A 23655-nucleotide genomic window follows, 5' to 3' on the forward strand; every position below is an offset into this window, starting at 1 on the left:
CTTTGAATTGAAGGCTTTATAGCTGGAACATCTGACTTCTGTATCTGCACCTTCCCTAGCTGTACGTTTTGTGACATCATTCCGAAGAACTTGGAACATTCTTTGAGCTACTTGTTGGTCCTTATAAAGATATCACCCACTTATGGATTTTGGATGTTTTATTTTCATAGATAGGGCTATAGATCAAATTTTATATTCCTGAGTGGGTTTGCTACCTACATTCTAAGATATTTTAATAGACCCTGCAGCCAATCAGTAATCAATAGTAATTTTCCTATGTCATTAAAATTTAATTTCCAGGTGGCAATACCTTCCAACAAAAAATGCAAACATATTGCCTTTTATTTTGTATTTATTGTTCTTGCATTACAATCTTTGCACAAGTGTTAAGAGAATAGCGGAAAGGCTTAGTGTGATCAGCTATGCTCTACTTTCTCATTTTTTTTGAGAGAGAAACCTGAATATACATTTTTAAAAATAAGACTTTCTGCATATTGTATGTTTCATTTCAATAAAGGCAGATTCCTCAATAAGCCAATTGTAAGCAACTGCCCAAAATTTAGGAACAAAGGATGATGTATAGTTTTCATCATTTAAATATAAATCTGTTCTTGGATTTTCCCATAACGATTTCCCAGATGAAATTCCTGCTTGGCAGCAAACTATCCTCAGCTTCTACAACAGGGGTCTCCAACCATGGCAACTTTAAGCCTGGTGGCCTTCAACTCCCAGAATTCTGGGAGTTGAAGTCCGCTAGGCTTAAAGTTGCCAAGATTGGAGACCCCTGCTCTACAAGGCCTCTTTTCATAGGAAGCTCTTACCCTCAGTAACGCAGCTACAGAAGCAGCACTGGAATCGTCTTCCTCCCTCAATGAACTGCATAAAAGGGCACATGTACGCCTTGCACCTGTTGCAACGAATGGGACCTGATTCTCCATGGTCAACCAAATAAGGAGGGGCCTGGAAAGAAAAAACACTGGATATCAGTACTATTTACACTCCTCCTTTCTTTTCCAATACATGATACTAAGAGTGCATTTTCTGCATCTGGCTCTAGTATTTATGTCCAGAGTAATTTCTTTTTTCTGTAGAGTGAAGCATCAAAGTTAACTCTTGGGATGGAGGAACTCACTGGGTAAACAAAAACCTCCAGAGAGGATTTTCTTTGCCCAGGGTCCATGATCTTGTAATAATGTTGCTATTTTATCTGATGATTCAGGCTATCAATCTTACCTCTTCTGCGGGAAGTGCAGCCAACGGTTTTATGACTGCAGCAAGAGGAACTTGAGATTGTTTAGCCATATCAGAAGTGCAGGGAATATTATAAGAAGTACATCTTATGTAGCGGGGACTTGCATTACCTTTAAAAGAAATCAAAACTTTACCTATATATTCTTCAATAGATTTATTACACACACACACACACACACACACACTCCACTGTCTTGCTATTTTTGAAGTGGAACTTGCAAAACAGTATACCAAACAATTATAAAAAGCAACTAAGTAGTCTAAATAAGACAAACATGATCTTCTTCAAGTGAAAGTTGGATCCTGCAACTTTATCCTGGGATACGTATATTTGCCTCCATTTGTGAAACCTAACAGTTAATAACTAGATGGACTAATACAGAATTAGTTTGCTATTTATTACTTTCCTCCTGGACATTTTCTTTTACTTCTCAATCTAGCCTGCAGATCAGATATGCCACAGTTATCTCTCATCCAAATAGGTTTGCAGCCATGATGGTTAGCCAACCAATAATAAATCAAGTAATGAGGCCCTTAACCCATTCCCAGCCCTAGACCTGGGTATACAGACAATTTTTAGAACTCTGTGAAAGGCCAAAAGGGTTAGGTCCATTATAATCTCCAAGGGGAGAATATTCCATCAGGCAGGGGCTATGGTACAGAAAGCTCATCTTCTAGTTCCTGCCAGTTGACACATTTTGGTTGACAGGATATGCAGCATGCCCAAACTGTTGGATCAGACCGGACAGCTAGAAACACTTGGAAAACGATGGTCCTTCAGGTAACCCGGCCCCAAGCCATGTACGGTTTTAAAGATGACAACCAGCACCTGGAAACACATCAGGAGCCAGTGCAGTTCACAGAGGAGTTGTGTTACATGTGCCATGTAGCTGGCACCATTTATTACCGGTACAGCTGCATTTTGCACTGGTTAGATTTTCTGAACGCTCTTCAAGGCAGCCCCATTACAGTAATCTAAGCAGGAGGTTACAAGGGCATGGGTGACAGTAAGCAGGGCCTCCTGGTCCAGGGCTTGTGGTATAAATGTTTTAATAAGTCCACAAAAGCATGATGCCATAGATGTCAACATTTGGACTACCTGTTTACCTATCTGATTTGTATCCCAACTTCCCTCAGGAGCTCAAAGTAGTGACTTTTTGATTTAAAATAAAATTTAATTTTAGAAACATAGCATATTTCTAAAATTAAATTTTATTTTAAATCAAAAAGTCACTACTTTGAGTTCCTGAGGGAAGGTGGGATACAAATCAAATAAGTAAACAGGCACTTCAAATTTTGATATTACAAAGCAGTTTTCAAGAATATGAATATGTATTTGTGCATTGGTATGTGTAGGTATGAATATATGCTTCTGTACACCTGTATCTATTTATCTATATCTTCTTGCACAATAGAACTCATAGCATTCAAACCTTGAATAGGAATGACTTACCCCTTAGTGTTTTAATGCTTATCATTAATTCAAGGAAGTCAGGATCTGTTCTCCGTATTCTTTTGGAGCTATGTATATTATTCTATGTAACAGTATTCAGAAATTTAGTGTGAAAATACAGCATGGCAAACTTTGTGGCTGAAGAGCACAATATGAATGCATAATGAAATTCTGAACAGAAAAATTGCAGTTCTTCACTATATAACACAACTAACTTAATCCAAGTGTTTATGCTGAACACAAAAAAAATCTTTTTTGATTGTGAGTTAGTTATCCTTGCCTTCGTGGATGCTACTTTACCTTGATCTTTCACCAAGAAATTTGTAGTGACAAGAGGTGGGACTTGCCCACGTACTCCTGTGATGAATGGCTCCGACCCACGGTTATTTCTGTCATCTTCAATAACCTGAATCTAAAATGGGAAGCAACAAGTTAGCACTACAAAAGTTTTTAGCAAAGGTTGTGATAATATAACTTACTACATTTTTAATCCCTAAAGGAGGGTATCCATTTTACACTTCTACTTGTTTTGCTAGGATTGAAAACAACAGTCCAAAATTAGTGGTGTAGCTAATACACTTTGCAATGTCCACTTCAATATAAGTTGTCTATAAAGTTTATAAAGTCATTGTTTACACTTTTTTCTTTTTGCAACTGGACAGTCAAGTTATAGCTGAGAATTTTATGCTGGATCATTACAACAGCATATTTGTTTATCAGGTGTTTTCTCTCTCCCTCTCACTCCCTCTCTAATATTTAAATAAACTGCTTTTGGAGTTTCAAGTTGGATGATAATCAACACAAAGGCACTATGTAAAAAAAATGTGAAAAAAAAATCAGCTCTCATTGAGATATGCTAGACTACCCTAAACTAGATTGTAAGAAGAAGTAATCCTTGAAACTAAGATAATCATAATCATCTAGAGCAGGGATGTCAAACTCTATTTCATTGAGGGTTGTGTTTGACCTTGGGGGGCCGGGGTGGGCATGGCCAGCTCGATGTCACTCATGTCAGGGGTGCTTGTGGTGGCTTAAGCATTCTGCCAATGAAAATGGAGCTTGGAAGTGCCGCCCGTGGCCCTTGCGAGCTCCATTTTTGGCTGTGATGGCTTCCTGCAACCCTCTGCCAGCCAAAATGGAACTTGGGAAGACTGCCCACAGCCCTCCAAGCTCCGTTTTTTCTGGCAGAGGCACTGTGGGCCGGTCCTTCGCTGTTTTCAGGATGGCCCCGCGGGTCAGATCTAAGCACCCCACAGGCCAGATTCAGCCCCCGGGCCTTGAGTTTGACACCCTTGATCTAGAGAAACTAGTTGTCAGAGAAAAGGCAAGTTCAAAATTATTTTGCACCCTAGTTTTCTTCCATCTACTTCCCTCCCTGCTACATGCCTAGATATCTATATTCTGTATGTTTTAGATGCAGCAATCCAATTCCTGAAAAACAATTCCACATTTTTGTTGCATACTTCTGAAAACTGTTTCTGAAAAAACGTAGGCCAGATTTTTCAAAACAATGACTTTTTTGGCTATCAGTATCCTGCTTCACCAATACTATTCCTTCACCATGGAATTCTGCTCCACTAAAACTATTCCAAAATTTTCTTCTGGGTTAAGAAGAATAGTAATAATAATTTGTTGCTACTACCGGATATGGATTCTACTCATAATCACTCAACAAAGAGCAATGCAACGTACTACTTAATTACTTTCTAATACTTGGATTATAAATCTATTCCTTATAATGTTATCGAAAACAATTTAAATGTAACCTTTTAATTTATCATCCAATTCACCTTTCTAACTGGAATGCTTCAACTTCCTTTCCCTATAGAATTAAATTATTTTAAACAATATCTCTTTATGATGAAAATGACTATAAGTTTCCCTTGATTTGAAACATACTTATAAAGAGATTGCACAGAAAATTGAAGTGACCACACCAAGACTTTTTTTTTTGTTTCAGCTGTAAAAAACTAAGCGAAGTTGGTAACATCACCAATCTATTTTATGTGTTGTGACCAAATTCAGCCCATTCCCAAGACAAAACAATGTAGGAGCAATAGGCAAGTGACATTTTTTGTCTTCATGAAAACAATATGAACTGACCTGCTGCTTAATTAAACTGAATTAATTAAAAAAAAATAGCTGTTAAATTCATGCTACAGCAGGTATTCAATACATTACATGTCCAATTTATTCTTAAATATTCATCCTAAGTATATGCTAAGTATGTCATGATTTCTCCAGGGGTTATTTGCTTACACAAGGCTAGAGTTGGAAGGAAAATATATAACCTGCTTATCTTTTGTGGTTTTAAATGCCAAGCTTCTATTGCCCCTTGATTTTTGATGTACAGATGATTTCCACACTTGCGGTATTTTATTCTGTTTATCAAAATGTGAGCAGAAAGAGAGGCAGAGGAAAGGTGATGGACTAACACCAGGGGTGGTTAACAAGGGGAATTATTTTGCGGATATGCACAGGCAGCCACCGACATGCAGACAAGAGCAGAGAGAGAGACAACGCACTTACTGGGCTAGGAATTGCATCAGGATCTATTCTGTGCCTGGGTTTCTGCTGAGGTGGCAGCTCATTGAGTTGCTTTTTTGTTTAAAAGAAAAAAAAGAAGTAAAATTGCCACAAAAAAGGGAAAAGAGAGAGAGTAGTAAAATAAAAAGTACCAAGCAGTGTTACTCCTGTCTATCTTAATTTCTACCACTGTTAAATATATTCATCAGGACAGTCTTCATGCAAAGTGGGGGAATAATACTTGGTTAGGTTTTCACATTTTATTTCCATGAAAGTACATTAGAGGGAATCTTCTTTTGATGGAGTTGGCAATTCTCATGCTTACTTCATGTTTTCAGAATTATAGATTGAGGTATGCTCAAGTTTTCTGAAAATGTCCTTAAAGGAAAAGCAGAAAAGAAAACAGAGCTGCTAACCACTTTCTTGTTGGTAAACCTCAGCTTTAAAATATAGATGGCTGTACTTCTTTTCATCAGCTAAATTGGCATTGCAACGGAAAAGGCATTCTCAGGTACTCTGGGGAGAGCCATTGCAACTACCACTGGATATTAACAAAAGCCAGAATACCATCGTAACATTCATTGCACTGGAGAGAGCAAGTCTGTGGTAATATGAGAGATTTGTGTCCTTTGAAACTGGTCACAGATTGAATCTTTGACTCTGGTCACAGAATCTTAGAATTCAGTCCGCAGCACTGTAGGGTTTACAACATGCTGTTATGCTAGTCAGGGTTCCCTTAAAAAAGCAATAAATGTCAGTATGCCTCACTTTAGTAACTATGAAACAGCCAATCACATGCCTAGTATGATTACTGGCCCCCATTTCAAATATGCTTTCCATATATCCAAAGAATCAGTCTAAGCTATCAAGATTATTCATGTGGACAAACATGGACTAAATATGATAGTGTTCCTACTAGTTCCTATCATCCTTTTTCAGCTCTGGCATGATCACAGGAAATGCAGTGGGCAAATTTGTGATAATCTAATCAATATGCTATTTCTTTAGAAGCACAACTCTGGAAGCAGTTAGAATGCTAAGAGGGATAGAAAAAGTAATGTGCAAAAATGCCCTTTGGCTGTAGGAAATGACTATGAATTAAGCAAATGCAGAGGAACCAAGAGTCTTGTTTTTCCTTCCGCATCACTTTCTAGAATAGGATGTTAAATTCTAAAAGTGATCTGGCTCACTTACTGGGCTAGGAATGGAGTCCGGGTCAAGTCGTTTGGGTGGAGGTGGTGCTGCAGGCTGACTTCCATAATTTGCTGGTCCAGGGAAAGCTGCACCATACATTGGTTGAGTTCCTCTATTTTGCCCAAAAGAACCTGAAAAAAATGATGCAGATATACCTTTATTTGAATGCATAACAGAATTTAAAGGGTCCAGAATATTAATCTCTCAATTGCTTTTACTAAACTCAGATTCTGATTAGACCACTCAAAACTTCAATTTGAACAATTTTACTTAGAATCCTAAATTAAACCCTAAATGAATAATGCTTTTCAGGATCACCTCTGAAATTTAAGCTGTATTAATTACTTTAATACATCTTGACAATATTTCCACAGAAAAGCTTTGTAAAATTAGAATTTCAGACTGGGTCAAAAAGGTGGCATACAGAATCTCCCATATATTATAAAGAATAAAGCAGCAGAAAATACAGAAAAAGTTGTGTTGGAATATTTGCTTCCCATCTGGATTTTCTGAATGTTTCCATATTTATCACTACCGTATATATTATCAGAGCTTCACAGATTTCAGTAAGCAAATAGCATTAGGTTTAACATGTTAATTTTAACAAGATAACAAATAAGACCCCCTTTCTTGGGGTTCATCTCACTGTGCTTTTTATTGAAAGATATCATGTTCCTGTTTTAGAAGTTTCACATCTGGGATTATCGTATTTTTCAGAGTATAAGATGCACTTGCCCCCCAAAAAGTGGGTGGAAATGTCTCTGTGTCTTATACAGCAAATATTGGGGGGAGGGGGGTTGTTGTGGTGCTGATCAGCTATTCTAGCATGGGTCACGCCAAATGGGTGGTGCCGAACGGGCTGCGGCAAACAGGCTACAGCAAGTGGGCCAGATGAATACTGGATGGATGCTGGGAGGCAGAGGCAGATTTTTTTTTTCTTGTTTTCCTCCCCAAAAGCTAGGTGCGTTTTATAGTCCAAAAATATGGTAATTACTTTTAGCATTAAGAATTCAATTCAGTCATATATAATAAAGGGGGGGTGGGAGGCTTTCTATACTGTATGCAAGAAAATTATAGGCCCCTAGTTTCTTTGTTTAGTATTCCTTAAATAAGCAGATCAACCTTCAAACTTTAAGTGACTTCTGTGAAATAATCCGTAAGATTTGAATTTTTTTTAAAAAAGTACAATTCTCAACTGTTAAAAAAATATTGCAAAGGCAGCTATGAAAATGACCACTAATTCACTGTTCATTATGCTTGGAAGCAAATTAATTTATATATGGAAACATATCATATCTTAATGTAGGAAAAATATTAGGTGACCAAAATGATTTTTTTTTAGTTTTCAAAATCAGCAAAGGAAAAATGTTATATGAAAAATGGTACCAGAAAATCTAGAGAAAAGAGCTACATGTACCACAGTAGAAATAGTACACTGGAAATTGTTTTTTTTTTAGCTTTAGATGAAGAAATTGATGTTTTATGATATGAAATTATTATTCAGCAGCTTAGAGAACAAAAAGAGATACTAGTATCTATTATACAACTCAAATGAAATAGTAAGATTCTACCAAACACCACCCCATCTCTCAGTCCAAATCCAATTCAGAGGGCCAAAAGGAGCCTCTGAATCAAATGCTGCAGGAGAAAAAGTGTAGGGAGCAGCTCACCCACATGAATATAAGCCTCGCTAGTGTTTGGATACAGCCAATTGACCTTTCCTTAGATGTAAGTTAGGGACCAATGAACAGATCATTTTTTACAACATACCATTTTGCTGCAGTGCATATCCTGGTTGTGAAGGATGGACGGGAGGTGGTCCCTGCAGTCCTGTTACTGGTGGCCCAGGAAGTGGTCCTGTCATAAGTGGCTGAGGTGGTGGTGAGGTCACATGATTTGGCTGTGAAGTGAGCAGTCCAGTAACTGGTTGTCCAGGCAACAATGCACCCTGCATTGTGGGAGGCCTTGAAATCCCCGTAGCAGCAGGATAACTGGATACTCCAACCCCAGCAGTTGAAGGTGGGGGAGCAAATAGGGGAGGTTGAGCGGAAGTATGCAGGGCTGATGGACCTGATATAGGTGGCTGAGCTATAGGAAGACCCTGAGACAAGGTGGTAGGAGGCAATCCATGAGATACGTTGGGAGGTGCTGGTCCTTGGCCTGAATATGGTATATATTGCCCAGATCCACGTGCAGTAAAACTTCCTGAGGCCGATGTAACCGATGTCAGAGGACCTGAGGAGGAGATGCATCAAACAAAATTTAATAACTATTTCCATTTTCTTGGTAGTCTTGGAAAACATACTGTATATTGATGACTGAATTTTGTAATGTTCCTTAACAAATAACTTGACTGATTTCATATGCTAAGAGTTACTTTCACTACACACGTAGAAAATACAGTACATGTGAAAACATACTGATTACCTCAATTACCTAAGCTTTAATGTAAGACATGTTTGAACAGCTCTTAAATTTGAATTGGACTAAAAATTAAGACTGGCAATAATGCCAATCCATTAAAGTCCAGATCAATTCAAATAGGCAATAAAGCATACCGAGTTCATATTTTCCAGGAAGTAAAATGAATTTTTGCTAATGCCAAAATTGCCACAAAAGGTGCCACAAAAGGAAAACAGATCAATTAAGAATTCAATTCAGTCATATATAATAAAGGGGGGGGGGAGGCTTTCTATACTGTATGCAAGAAAATTATAGGCCCCTAGTTTCATTGTTTTGTATTCCTTAAATAAGCAGATCAACCTTCAAACTTTAAGTGACTTCTGTGAAATAATGTAAAGCAATAACAAAGTTTTGACACCAAATTTAATTCCGCTGATTGTTAATGCATCATTTTAAAGTACAATATATTTAGTTTGGATTCAACATCTATTCTACACACACAGCTCTTTCAAATTCAAGTAATATATAAAGAAATGGATGACATACACTGTACTATTTTAAATCAGGAGCAGGCAAGCCACAGACCACATATGGATAAGACCACAAATACAGCTACAAATTTTAATACTATGATTTAAATCCATCTTTCTCAACATGGTACTCTAAACATATATCATAATATATGTCATAACTATCATAACTGTTATTCATAATCCATGGGAGAGAAGTATCACAAAGTCTCATTTTGAACCACGCGAGCAATATTTCTTTCCTTTTCTCAGCATCAGGCAGAATACTTTTTAATCACCCTTATGCTTTTTTCAGCACTGCTATTAAACCTATCCCCTGTATTTTTTATTAGGTTGTAACTGTGCATGTTGTCCTGCACTGTACTGATACACACTACAGAAGCTTTTATTCTACAAGTACGAACAGATGAGAGTTTCAAACAAAACCAATGGATGTGATTTTAAACGCTGTAGCAGGCTAAACTTTCTTCAGGGAAGTTTCAGGATAAACTTTCCTGAAGAAACTTCCAAACCAAACCACCCACATCATGCCAATGTTACCACTTCTCACCATAGCCCAGTCCAGCTGGGGATGGGACAGAGGATGTTCCCCTGCCTATCTGCATTTCTGCCACCTGACTAGTCAGCTGTTGGGTGCTTGTTGGAGGCAGTCCATATTGCTGGAAAGCAGGCGTGTGAGCCACAGAAGGAGGTGCTGTGCCCGCCATGAACTGTTGAGAAGCAGAGGCTCTGGAGGGAAGAGAATAAAGACAGCTCTTTATTGACATAGGTCACTTAGGTTACATCATTGCTTATACTTAGCCCTGGAAAGAGACAAATCCTTACACTTCTTGAACTGTGGTGGATCTAAAGTTCTTTTTCAATTCAGAACAGGAAATTTGAATAATTGTATACTATATGTCACTTTCTGACAATATCATGTATGGATAATGGATAAGATAAAGCACAAGGGGCCATTGTAGAAATAACTTTTAAAGTGTTTACATATAAAGTGTTTAAATTTGGATCTAAATTTCAGGCTTTCAGAGAGAATTTAACTAGAAGGAAATAATCTGTCTATTCAGACAATGTCAATTATCTGTGTATTGCACATCTTTTATATGTACTAATAGGATTGATAGAGGCACCTGTTGGCAGATCCTTAAAGAGGCCACACCTTTTCTCGAGATCACAAAGCTATGGCTTCTGACAGATGCAATGAAGACAACCATGCCAGGTTCAAATGGTGCATGTTATTATTATTTATATTTAAAGACCAGCCAAACAAAATGACTCTGGGTGACTTACAATTAAAACAAAAACACCTACAGTATGTATGTATGTATGTATGTATGTATGTATGTATGTATGTATGTATGTATTCAGGTGGGGAGGGGGAATAGAATGTCTAACTCCTTAGCATCAGAGCATGTGAATATAATACTATATATGAAATAGTAATGATCTCATGGTCACTTCAAAAAATCCTTTCTTAGTGAGCACCTAGAAGCCAAGAGGAACACATGTGGCAAATTTCAAGTTTGTAGGCTTTATGGTTCTGGAGATTTCATGATGATGTATGAGTGGTTTTTGCTTTTGCAGAATTGTGGGAAGGAATCATATTCTTCCCAAATAATATTTCAAATGAAAAAATGGATTTATTTCTTCAATACCTCCTCATAGTTTCTTATTCTGTTATAATTTCATTGCCTTTATTTGTAATTTCCTTAGCACTTTGCTGTTTGAGGCACCACTACTAGAAAGAAAGAAATTTCACCTTACTTGACCCACGTGGCCGCCCTGGAGCCAGCGAGAGGCCGCCCTCACCCTGCCCTCTGGGTGTGCTCAGGGAGCAACGAGTGTGCGGGTCCTGGCATCCCTGGGAATCATCTTGCCCCGCAGGCTGAGCTCCTCAAGGCTGCTGCTGCTGTGCTCACTCTCTTTGGCCAGGTTGCTCATGGTATGTGCAGGAGGAGAAAGTGTATGGGTCCAACAGAGGCCCACCCCATCTCCTTGTGAGGAGATCCGGCTTTGTAACCAAAGCATCCTTAGCGATAGGACGGGAGACCACCAGGAGAAGAGGGGGCAAGGGGATGGCGAAAGGGCAGCAGGGCAGTTGGTGGCCAAGTACTAAGGCAGGACTTCCTTCAGACCCTCCCTTCCTCTCATAATCTCCTTCCCTCCCTCCTTCTCATTCCCATCTGGCTTCCTTCCTTCCTTCCTTCCTTCCTTCTCATTCCTAACTTCCTTCTTATTCCCATATTCCTTCCTTCTCATTTCCATCTTCCTTCCTTCTTTCCCTCTTCCCTTTCCTCCTATCCCTACCCCCTTCCTTCCTTCCCTTCCTTCCTCCCTCATTCCCATCTCCTTTCCTACACACTCAGGAAAGGACAAGGGGAGGGGGAGAGATTGGCAGTGCTGCCGGTGGCCGTGGCTTTCCCACACGGGGCAGGGGTGGTCCTGGTGAAGAGGAAGCCTTGCATGCTACAAGGTCAGGCCGGTGAGTGGGGCATGGAGGCACTGGTGACAGGCGCACTACTGATCTACAACTTGTGGCAGCCCTCTGGGCTGGAATGCGGTCAGCCTTAAGATCTGACCCACACAGCTGCCCTGGAGCCAGTGAGGAGCAGTCCCACTGCCTTGGCCCCACCCCCTGGGCATGCTGCAGGAGGCAGTGAGTGCTGGGGTTCTGGGTGAAAGAGAAGCACTCAGAATGCAGTCAACCTGCGGGGCAAGATAGTCCCTAGGGACGCCAGGCCCCATACACTCACCGCTTCCTGTGCGGAGGTGGGGGGGACAGCCTCTCACTGGTTCCAGGGCAGCCCCACAAATCTAAGGCTGACTGCATCACCAGGTTGTAGATCAGTGTCTAGTTAGCTTGGGCTGGGCCGAGGTGCCACAGGCCGGTCCTTCACTGTTTCCAAGGCAGCCCTGTGGGCAGATCTAACCACATTGCGGGCCAGATCTGGCCTGGGGACCTTGAGTTTGACACCCCTGCCTTATAAGTTGAGCATTACACAACTCTAAAAACTTGCTTTCCACTTTTTTCCCAATGTTGAACTGGTGAGAATCAAACCGCCAAACTGTTAGCACCCAGCAGTCAGCAGAAGTAGCCTGCTGATGGCACCACCACGACTTAACTATTGTCGTGGTGTTGGTACTTATGCATAACTATTGTCACACACAATTCGTCTGCCTCCACAGTTTTCTGGACAACCGGGGAATAATAAAAGTTAATACAATCCTAGTTAAAACTACAGGCAATATACTGCAACTAACAATTGTTAGAAACAATAAAAATACAAAACTAAGGCAAGTTTCCTTAAAATAATGAAATTACTTAGCTTACTATGACTAAGAGTCTAAGGGGATGGCAAAAAGAAGCTAAGCTGTTCCTTTTAATCTAAAGAGCCCTAATGGCAGCTGGGGGCAGAGTCATAATCTGCACTCAATAATAGATTCCATTTCTAGACAACAGCAGAAGTCTGCACTTGAATTATCATGCCTCACCAGGATCAGGATCTGGCTATAACAGATGGAAAAAGAACATGGGAAGGATGAGAAAATTAAACGAGGAAGTAATAAAAACATCTATGAAGATGGAAAAAATAAGCCCAAGAAACATGAAAAGCAGAGACCCATTGTCTCATATATGCACAAGCTTCACTAAACTGAAAGGGATTTAGTTTCAAGTATATGAACACCAGCCGGGATTATAGCTGCACAATGAAAAGAAGTTGCCAGAGGTCATAGCCATCTTTTTCAGGGAAACTTAAGTTGAAAACAATGATATAGTGAGAGTACTTTAAAAGTACTCTCAACTGACACTGCAGAAATATAAAGAAGCATGCTTTTAAAGCCAATATCTCCCAATTTATTAAGAGCTATTTAATACTATTAGAATCCTTTTTCAATCAGAGGATACTATATGCCCATTATCGTTTTAAAGTTATTGTTTAGCAGCTTCGCATACAGGGGAAACTTTATTGATTGATTTATGGAGTGCTTTTTGCAGTTTCTATAATATAGCTAGTGTTGCATATTCTTAAAAATATGAAACTCTATATGAAAAAATAAATAAAACACCAGACTATACAACTAATGAGTATGGAATGACTAATTCCAATTCATGCTTATACTAGCAGCAGCACTATTCATTATAGATACAACCTCTCACTTTAGTGTCTCAAATGCTCTTTGAGCACCCAAAACGTTTTAAATGTCAGGAGTGAGAGTGCCAAACTTTTATCTCATCAGTGACTGTTGCACAAGAGCTCCTGCAGAAAATGCTTGCTTCGAAGTTCCCCATCATCTTTCAAGTGAGATCAGGAATCTCCACAAGCATAGGCTGTAGGCAAATCTACAACTTATGGCAAAAATATGGCAAGATAGAATGCCATGTTTTCTGTCTTCCCGTCCCACAAATATCAGGTTCACGTCCTGAGTAGACTTTTCTTAAATACCTTTGCACGGGAACTGTAGAAGCAGGTATCCCATTTCGTACATCTCCTTGTCCAAACTGACTACAGGCAGGTTGTTCAGAAGGGATTAATGTTCCAGATGTTGATGCAGATACTCCAGATGAGGTGGGAGGAGCTCTTAGAGAACCTAGAAGTATTGAATTCCATTGTCACTTACACATCAATTATCAAAATTGTTGGCATGACCATTCATAAAAACCACATGAAATAGACCCACAGCATTAAATGTAGTATATTAACTTTTCAGGTATATTTCATGCTACACAAGAATTTTATTATGAGAAAGAGAAAATAAAAAATAAAGATTAGCTACATATGACATTTGGCAGAGGACCCACCAGACAACAGGAGAAAATGTTTTTGTTTAAGAAAGAAAGAGTGATCTATGTTAATGACAGTTTAGTAATGAACAAAAGCATGCTGTTCTGTTCAAACTCTGCAATTCCTCATGCAGAAAAATATAGCTAATAAACTATAACTACTCTTCAGATGGTTTATTCAGTGTGACATGTGCATGAGGGATTCTAGCTTGTCCCTCTCACTGTTTTATCCTGATATAGTGTAATATACAGTAAGGGAAAGGAAAACTAAGTCTTGTTATTTAGTAGAGGAACAAAGGCCAAACTCCTTCAGCCGATTAGCACATATTAAAATAAATCAATCTTTATGATTAATGAACAGATCAGCACCGCAAGTTAGAAGTTCTAGTACACATGAATACTGTGCTTTTTTCAGTTAAATTACACAAAGGGCAGAAATAGAATTGAGAAAATATTGGCATTGTTTTCATAGCCCACTATTTCCTAGCTCTATTTTAACCATCAGGTTAAAACTGACTTACAATTTAGTGTTTCTCTATTTTTAGAAAACCTTTTGTTACTAGAAAGTATTTGTGATCATATTAGGATTTTTCCTTGCTGCATAAAACCTTTGGCCTACTGTCATACATTTATAGGAAATATCTGCAAATGCCTTATAGGCATACTCATTTCTCTACACTACAATAGTTTAATATTCAGATGAAGTGGAATAGTTAAAGCAAATGCATTAGAAAGTCTTTTTTCACATGATAAATGGAAAGCATTTACCTAGGAAGTTAGGAGCAAAGGAAGCATCAGAATCAAGAGAGACAGGAGGATTCTTAGAAGGAAACCCCAGGGAAGGATAGTAACCTAGAAAGGCAAAGGTATAATAATGTGTTTGTATGTGCCCATTAATATGTATTATGCCAGATGTTAAAAATGGAAAAACAAATATATTATATACATAAATGTAATAAATTATTTCTTTTCCCTCCCACCTAACAGTCATGTGAGTGAAAAGCAGCATAGGCAACAACAAAGCCTAACCAGAGGAGGGCTTTGGTTGTGGTATTAGCATTTAATGGCTTAGCAACATATTTATTTTAAAATAGAGTAGTCACAGGGGGAAGGGAGGGAACAGAGAAGCTATGTTTTCAAAGGTGCTTCTACAAATCAATACACATTAAAATGTTCTACTAGGACACTGAACTCAAAGTCAAAACAATCCTTTACAGTGAATGGAGATTTGAATGCAGCACCTATTTGCAAGTCCTCAAAATAGTTGTCTCTCTCACGAATGAATGTGTCCCAGGATAATGTTGCAGGGTCCAATGTGGGTCGATCACAGGGACCAAAGCTTTTGTCGTCTGAGTTTTTGAACTCATGCTGGAGCCCATCTTCAGAGAACGTGTCTTCAGAAGTGTGTGTTGTGTCTTTTCTTAGGACTGTTGTTCAATCCTTCCCAAAAGAGACATTTGACTAAAGGAAGTGCAGACAAATGCCACATTCACACTCCTGCATGCTCTAGAGCACTTTCCACCTTCCTACCCAAAGCACTGCAGAGCCTTGATTTCTACTAAGCACATCTCAAGCATAAATGTAAAAACAAGTGATTGAATACTGTATGTACTGGCCACTTCTAAATAATTGTTAACAGTTGCCACGATTATTGCTCAAAAATGTTCAGGCAGACCATCTCAAACTAGCTACGAAGTTGTATTTCTACTATAGTTAACAGAAAGCTGAACTGCATATATTTTGCTATATTTGTTATTGCTCTTGCTTTATATGAATCACATAAGTTATCAGTGTTTAATATGAAACAGATGCTGGATATCACAGTACAACAACTGAGAATGGAGTCAGAGCTCATTTTGTTTAGTCCATGGCACCAATTTCTTGCCACTTAGTTTCTGCTATTACATGGAAAATAATTTAAAGAGTGAAAATGGATAAAAGTCCATATATTAATTCTAACACTAACAACCAAGGGCATCAGTTGGAAGGTCCCTGTTCTAGCATTTGAACTGATAATTCTTTAGGTTTCTGATTATCAAGGGCTCACTTCTATCAATCTATCAATTAAGTGCTGAATAAACTTAAATTCATGCATTTTGCATCTAATCTGGCAATGCATACTTCTACGTAACAATTTTTAAAATAATATTTACAACTTCTCATAAAAAGGTCAAAAGTTGAACTACTTAAAAGCAATGCAAAACTTAAACTGCTCACATATTTACTGGCCAGCAATAAATATTGTTTTTACAGAACAGTTTTTTTTAAAAAAAGTAACTTCTCATCAGGAATAGTGCAAGATTTTCAAGTAATCAGTAGAACATAAAATTTCTATAAACTGGAGGTTTTTATTCCTTTTTGATGAATAATATAGACAAAAATTAAGTCTGAGGCATGAACTCTTCACCAAATTCCTACTAATTCATATCCCCATGCCTTAAAATTACAAAAGCCCTGCATTATCTGCCAAGTACGGAGAAATATAAATACGGCAAATGTGCCACTTTTGTCCATCATCGCTATTTCAAGAACAAAAACTAGTTTTCCAATAGCAAAGAACCTAATCTCTATTTCTTCAAACAGCCTTCTAGAAAAGTTTTATTGCCGACAGGCATAATTCCCCCCCCCCCACCCCCCCAATTTCTTGACAGGCCATATACCTACACATATCCCTATACCAGCCTCCAGATATGCTTGCCAATATATTATTTGCAACCTACCAAATTTCAGAGAGCAATGTTGCATAATATAGTGTTTTACAACCCACCCACCTCCAGTATTTCATAATGAGGAAGCTGTGTTGAAATCATGAAGATGAAAGTTATTAGCTTAAAATAGCTTACTCCTTCCAAGAGAATGAAGAAGCCCAATTCACCCGCTAAAGACCATCCTCTCCTCCTACCTTGGGGAGGGCCTGCTTGTTGGTATCCTGTCACTGGGCCATTGTAAGCCCCGTACTGAGAGGCAGGAATACTTTGCATTTGCTGTCCTCCATAGTCAGGCTGCATGTAATTTGCATATCCAGGCTGTGATTGCCCGTAAGGTGGCCCTGTGTGAGCTTGCTGGTTTACACTCATGTTCACATCCCCAGGCTACTCTTCACCTGTGGGAAGGAAAGAGAACCGTTTAGAAATCACTCAGAGTAATATTGCTAGGAAGAGGAAGGGTTGAAAGAAACAATTTGATATAACAATGCTTACAGTACATGCCTCTGTGGAGTATGAATTTATTATTTCACGTTATATTATTCACTGCTGTTCAATTTATTCCATATAAATAAGTTCTCATATACATATAAGAGTATGATGACTTGCCACCATTAAAGAAGATTAAGGCATAGCATAATTAAACCTCAAACTTCAATTTTCATTCACATTAGATTGTAATTCCCACAAATTTATTGATTTATTTAAGGCTTTTGTATATCATCTTATTACAGGTTCTCAGAGTGGCATTCAATAAATTTTTAAAAAATGAAGCGAGAAGGATATTAAAATATAAAGATATTTATAAAACTATCAGCAGAAATAAAGCAAAATAAAACCTCTTGGATTAAAAAACCTAAAGAAGATAGCTACGGCCCCAACGGGTCAGTTTGCAAAAAAGCACATTTAGCTTTGACTGGGGTTTGTCACTTGAACTAGCCAGAACCCATGTACATTTTATGTACATTTTAAACCTAAGAAAAAAACATGACTGTTTCATTCAATAGAGCAAGTTCTTCCTCCTTCCACCTATACAAACCTTAAATCTCTTAACACCACCAACACACTAACAACAGAATGGTAGCAATTCTGGAGCAACAGCTTATAGATAAACTAAATAAAAATCAGGCTCTCTCTCCAAATGTCTATCTTAACACAGTATGTAAGGTAAAGGTAAAGGTTCCCCTCACACACATGTGCTAGTCGTTCCCGACTCTAGGGGGTAGTGCTCATCTCTGTTTCAAAGCCAAAGAGCCAGCACTGTCCAAAGACGTCTCCGTGGTCATGCGGCTGGCATGACTAAATCCAAATGCACCCGGAACGCTGTTACCTTCCCACCAAAGATGGTCCCTATTTTTCTACTTGCATTTTTTACATGCTTTCAAATTGCTAGGTTGGCAGAAGCTGGGACAAGTAACAGAAGCTCCCCCGGTTACACGGCACTAGGGATTCAAACTGCTGAACTGCCGACCTTTCAATTGTCAAGCTCACCATTTTAGCCACTGAGCCACCGTGTCTTTATTTTTTTTTATTTTAATTTGATTTATATGCCGCCCTTCTCCGGAGACTCAGGGCGGCTTACAATGCGCTAAGCAATAGCCTTCATCCTTTTGTATATTTTATACAAAGTCAGCTTATTGCCCCCACAACTGGGTCCTCAATTTACCTACCTTAGAAAGGATGGAAGGCTGAGTCAACCTTGAGCCTTGGCGAGATTCGAACCTGCAGTAATTGCAGGCAGCTGGTCTTAATAACCAGCTTAATAACAGGGTGACTTAGACCACTGTACTACCAAGGCTCTTGTTATCTTCATATGTAGTCTTGTTATCTTCATATGTAGTATTCCATATATTAAGGTTGAAAGTAAAACATAAAAAGCATATAGACAGTTCACTTCATTCAGGACAGTATGAAGCTGAATTGAGGATGACTCCTCACAGGAAAAACTAGTTAGGCAATCCCATAAAATTCTGTATACAGGTAGTCCTCAATTTACAACAGTTCATTTAGTGACCGTTACAATGGCAATGAAAAATGTGACTTATGACCATTTTTCACACTTATGACCATTGCAGCATTCCAATATGATCAAAATTCAGATGTTTAGCAACTGACTCATATTTATGACAGTTGCAGTATCCTGGGGTCATGTGATCACCTTTGGCAACTTTCTGACAAGCAAAGTCAACAGGGAAGCCAGATTCATTTTACAACCCTGTTATTAACTTAACAACTGCAGTGATTCAAGTTAACAAATGTGGAAAGAAAGGTTGTAAAATGGGGCAAAATTCACTTAACAACTGTCTCACTTAGCAACAGAAATTTTGGGCAATTATGATATGAACAATTATGTTCATAGGCCGAGGACTATCTGTACCAGTTGAGCAAGATCCTTTGCACAGGATTCTGATTTAGATTTCTCAATGCATCAGTCTAGTTCACATGAATGTTAACAGCAACAATAGTAGCTCATAAGTCAGAGAAGTCAGAAAAGTGCTTATTGGGAAAAGAAAGTATTTGGGGAATGAAGGGACTGCTCAAAAGCAATCTATGATGACTTTGACTTTGCAGCCACATCAGACTTGAAAAGCACCAGCTAAATTAAGGATGTTAAATTATCCCTCCTAGGTGATCTTGCAACTGGATCAAGGCTACTGACATCACCTAAGGGTAGGCTCTCTGTTTGAGAGCAGATTGGTGAGAGTAGAGCAAGCATTTAGGCTGAAGAATTTATCCAAGTTTTTTTTAATGAATTCAAATTAGCCTCCATCTGCCCTTTCATATGCTGATGTAGTAGCTACTCTATCTTTACCCCAGGAGGGCCTAACATAGATTCTGCAAGCATTAACAATCCAATTTTTACTAAGACACATAATATGCAATGTTTGAAGATAAATAATATCCTCAATGGACAAGTCAAGGATTTTTCAATACCTCAAAGTTACTCTTTATTTCTCTTTAACATGGAATTATAAAATATATATCTACATCTGGGCACTAACCATGTCCCATACAATAGTTCAACCAAACTATTGGTTTGGTTGAACTATTTCAAACCAAACTTGCCAACCAAAGGGTAAATAATTTTTTTGGGAAGCATAATATTCATAAAGGAAAAGAGTTGAAGCTGAGTGCTTTACAGTTAAGTTTTGCTAATGTAAGAACCTATGAAAATCTGAGCTAATCCAGGCTAAATTTATAAGAGCAATGCTCTGTATACTATGTATTCCAAATATGCTTTAGCATCTGAAAACAGCAGAAAGGCACATGTGAGGCGTTGCTAGTTATGATATCCAGCCGAAGTAAATTGCATGAAAGACTATCTCGTACTCTTAATCCTAACAGACAGGTTCATTTCATCTTGGAAGAAAACCACAGCCACACATAATCACTGCAATTTTCAATCCACTTTGTGCTTCAACAACTTTATGAGAAAAACATCTCTGGAGAAAAAACACTACATGCTTGATTCTGATCTCTGGAGAAACTGAACTTTAGAATTATTATATGGGCAATCTGGGCAGAGGGCCACTTATATCAGTCAGTTATTTTGCTGATATAGTGACTGTTCCACACAGTACAACACTCTCACAGGATATGCACAGGTGGTATGCCATCTATAATACTGAAGGTATTAGCCTGACTACGTGGCTCAGTGGCTAAGACACAGAGCTTGTCAATCAGAAAGTTCGGCGGTTTGAATCCCTAGTACAGGTCTCCTGCGTGAGCAGGGGGTTGGACTAGATGACTTCCAAGGTCCCTTCCAACTCTGTTACTGATAAGGTAGATACAATCACATTATTTTGCAAGATCATCTTTGTTCCCATTTGGAAGGTTCAAGAGAACCAGTTCCACAGGTTTTGCTGCACTTTCCCATGTACCAGTTGTGGTATTCTACTATAATTTCTCCATTAGCATGACTGGATGAGGAAAGAGTAGATTTCTTGTTAATAGACAACTCCCCCTACATTCCTACAATGATTGCTACATTTTGCTCAATTTATTGTTTTATTACTTGCAAAAAATTTAAAAACATATTTATGTGCCCAAATGAACAATTAATATGTTTATATTTAGGACACTTAATTTTAGTAAGAAACTAGGGAAGAAATGCAACTAACCACATTTCTAACAAGTCTTCAAGGCAAGACTTTTGCAATGGAATGAATGCTTGTTCAATTCGAGTAAGATGGTTTTTTGACCAATGAATGAGAGAGGCCTTCCTTCTTTCCTTTCCTTCCTTGGAATTTATAGCAACCATTTTACAATTTTAAGAGCACATAAGGACAACTTCATTTCTTCTCAATTAGTTTCCACCCCAGTGGCAAATAACCTGAAAGCATATGAAAATTTACAAAAAACATTTGCGTAAAATATTATATGAGATAACTTCTAGGTAAAAGGAAGCCAACTATGGTACAAGACTATGTCATGTTTCTCACAATTAACTGAATTTCTTCCAGAGGGGGAAGGGAAGGAGGGAAGATTCTGTATGTATGAAAATTTTGCTGAATTTCTGAAATTTTAATTTATGGATGCAATCAATCAATCAATCAATCAATCAATCAGAATAGAGCTGGAAGGGACCTTGGAGGTCTTCTAGTCCAGCCCCTTGCTCAAGCAGGAGACTCTATACCATTTCAGACAAGTGACTATCCAGTCTCTTCTTAAAAACCTCCAGTGATGAAGCACCCACAATTTCTGGAGGGAAGCTATTCTACTGGTTAATTGTCCTCATTGTTAGGAAGTTTCTCCTCAATTCCAGGTTGCTTTTCTTTCCATCCATCGTTTCTTGTCCTGCCCTCTGGTGCTTTGGAAAATAAATTGACACCCTTCCCCCTTTTGTGGTAGCCTCTCAAATACTGGAATGCTGCTGTCATGTCCCTCCTAGTCTTTCTTTTCTCTAGACTAGCCATACCCAAATCCTGCAACCGTTCTCCATATGTTTTAGTCTCCATGCCTTTAATCATCTTAGTTGCTCTTCTTTGCACTTTTTCCAAAGTCTCAATATCTTCTTTGTAATATGATGACAAAAACTATATACAGTATTCCAGGTGTGGCCTTACTAAGGCTTTATAAAGTGGTACTAATATTTCCCATAAATTTGATTCTCTGTCTCTGTTTATGCAAGCAATGACACTGTACTTTACAATTGTATTGCTTAGTGATGGGAGTTCCTGGCCCCAATTACAGTCAGGAAGTGAGGACCAAAATCTTCAGCTACAAGCAAGGCAAGAACAAACAGATGCACTGAACTGGATAGCCAAGGAGGATATGTCTGGGTTCCTTTCTGATGGAGGAGCAACAAATGGAAGTTGTTCTCTCTGCCTGGAATTTTTTTTCAGGGTGGTATAGTTGGCAGTCATCTGAGAATCCCAGTAAAGATAACCACTAAGGAGCATACAGATAGTCCTCGACTTTCAACCACATTTGGGACCAGAATTTTGGTTTTAAGTTGTTGAAATGGCAAGCCAAAGCATCATGTGACCAGACTGGGTTTTTTTAAAAATAATGTTTAACTGTATTTTTATTTATTTGTTTTAGAAGATTTATATGGCTACCCATTCACTCTCAATGACTCTGGGTGGCTTACAAACAATAAAAACCTAATATGAAAATGTAACTGGGAAGAGACAGTCCCACAGATAACCTGGTCCCAAGCCATGAAGGCCAATAGTTGTTAAGCGATCATAAATCCAAATACTCTCTGCAAATGAGCAATTTTTGTCAGAAACCAACAAAAAACATTGCAAATAGTGTTACATGACCATGGGACACTGCAACTGTTCATAAATGTGAGCTGGCTGCCAAGCACCAAAATGTGGTCACGTCACCATGTCAAAGAGACCCTCCAATTGAATTTTCATAAACTGAGGAGTCCCTGTATGGCTTAGAGACACATGGGCTAAGGGACGCCAGGGGTAACTTTTTTTTTAATTCAAGTTTTTTATTTTATATGTTTATACATATCAATGCATGAACAGTGTGATATCTGGGTACATTTCAGTACAATATATATAGTATTACTCCTAGTTATTACATTTTCATTGTTTCATATTGTTTCATATTGTATACACGTATCTTTTACTATCGCCCTTCAGTTCTAAACCTTCCTTTTGTTCTTTCATATACTCTGTGTGTGTGTGTGTGTGTGTGTGTGTGTTTTCTTCTCTTATCGTGTATTTCTCGTGTATTTCTCCTCAGCCGGGTATTTTCCTATGTAAACCAAGATTTTCAAAATGCACCATAGCTCAGTGAAATCACTGATAAAAGCCTAGAACTAGTGGATGTGATTTCACTGAGCTATGGCTGCATTTTGAAAATCTTGGTTTACGTAGGAAAATACCCAGCTGAGGTATTCAAAGACATGTTTTTTTCACTTCCCTTAGTTCCCTTAGTCTTCACACCAATTTATATAAAAAATTCATCCTTCAATCTTTCATTATTTATTGTCTCAATATACACTCCTAGTACCAATCACAATCACAATTAATACATTAATACATAATGCTGTATCATTAATACATAATGACCAGGGGTAACGTTTACCAACCAAGGAGGACTCCTACAGGCAATGCATCCAGCCAGGCAAAAGTAAATGCCTTCAAAATTTCGGTATTGTGATGGATAATAGATAGGAGGCCAGCACAAATACTTTCAGATAAATCCCCAGAATTGTAAGGCTTAAATTAGGGTTAAATTGGTTTGAAGATGTCTCAGATATGTTGCTTGAGATATAATGCAACAGTTGATCAGGACTAATAACTAATAAACAAATGCTAATAACTAACAAGCAAAAGGCTGAACTCCCCA

At 38.4% G+C, this 23655-nt stretch overlaps 1 protein-coding gene across 3 annotated transcripts in view; it reads right to left on the reverse strand.

The window, feature by feature from the left end:
* The window catches only part of SEC24C (SEC24 homolog C, COPII coat complex component), a 44075-nt gene that overhangs the window by 18770 nt on the left and 1650 nt on the right, over positions 1-23655 (reverse strand). Inside the window, exons 2-11 of one of the 3 annotated variants that reach the window (XM_070946488.1) lie at positions 17040-17240; positions 14906-14989; positions 13800-13944; positions 9908-10086; positions 8195-8659; positions 6425-6555; positions 5234-5302; positions 3005-3116; positions 1234-1361; positions 822-960 (exon numbers count right to left, since the gene is read on the reverse strand). In XM_070946488.1, coding sequence (XP_070802589.1) covers positions 822-960; positions 1234-1361; positions 3005-3116; positions 5234-5302; positions 6425-6555; positions 8195-8659; positions 9908-10086; positions 13800-13944; positions 14906-14989; positions 17040-17214 — 1627 coding nt within the window. In that variant the 5' untranslated portion in view covers positions 17215-17240. The remainder of the gene's footprint in view (positions 1-821; positions 961-1233; positions 1362-3004; positions 3117-5233; positions 5303-6424; positions 6556-8194; positions 8660-9907; positions 10087-13799; positions 13945-14905; positions 14990-17039; positions 17241-23655) is intronic. The other 2 variants (XM_070946490.1, XM_070946489.1) reach the window with 2 other exon arrangements.

The sequence above is a fragment of the Pituophis catenifer genome, unplaced genomic scaffold, assembly GCF_029215685.1.
Source record: "Pituophis catenifer annectens isolate HBS135680 unplaced genomic scaffold, rPitCat1.0.hap2 SCAF_6, whole genome shotgun sequence".
NCBI lineage: Eukaryota > Metazoa > Chordata > Lepidosauria > Squamata > Colubridae > Pituophis > Pituophis catenifer.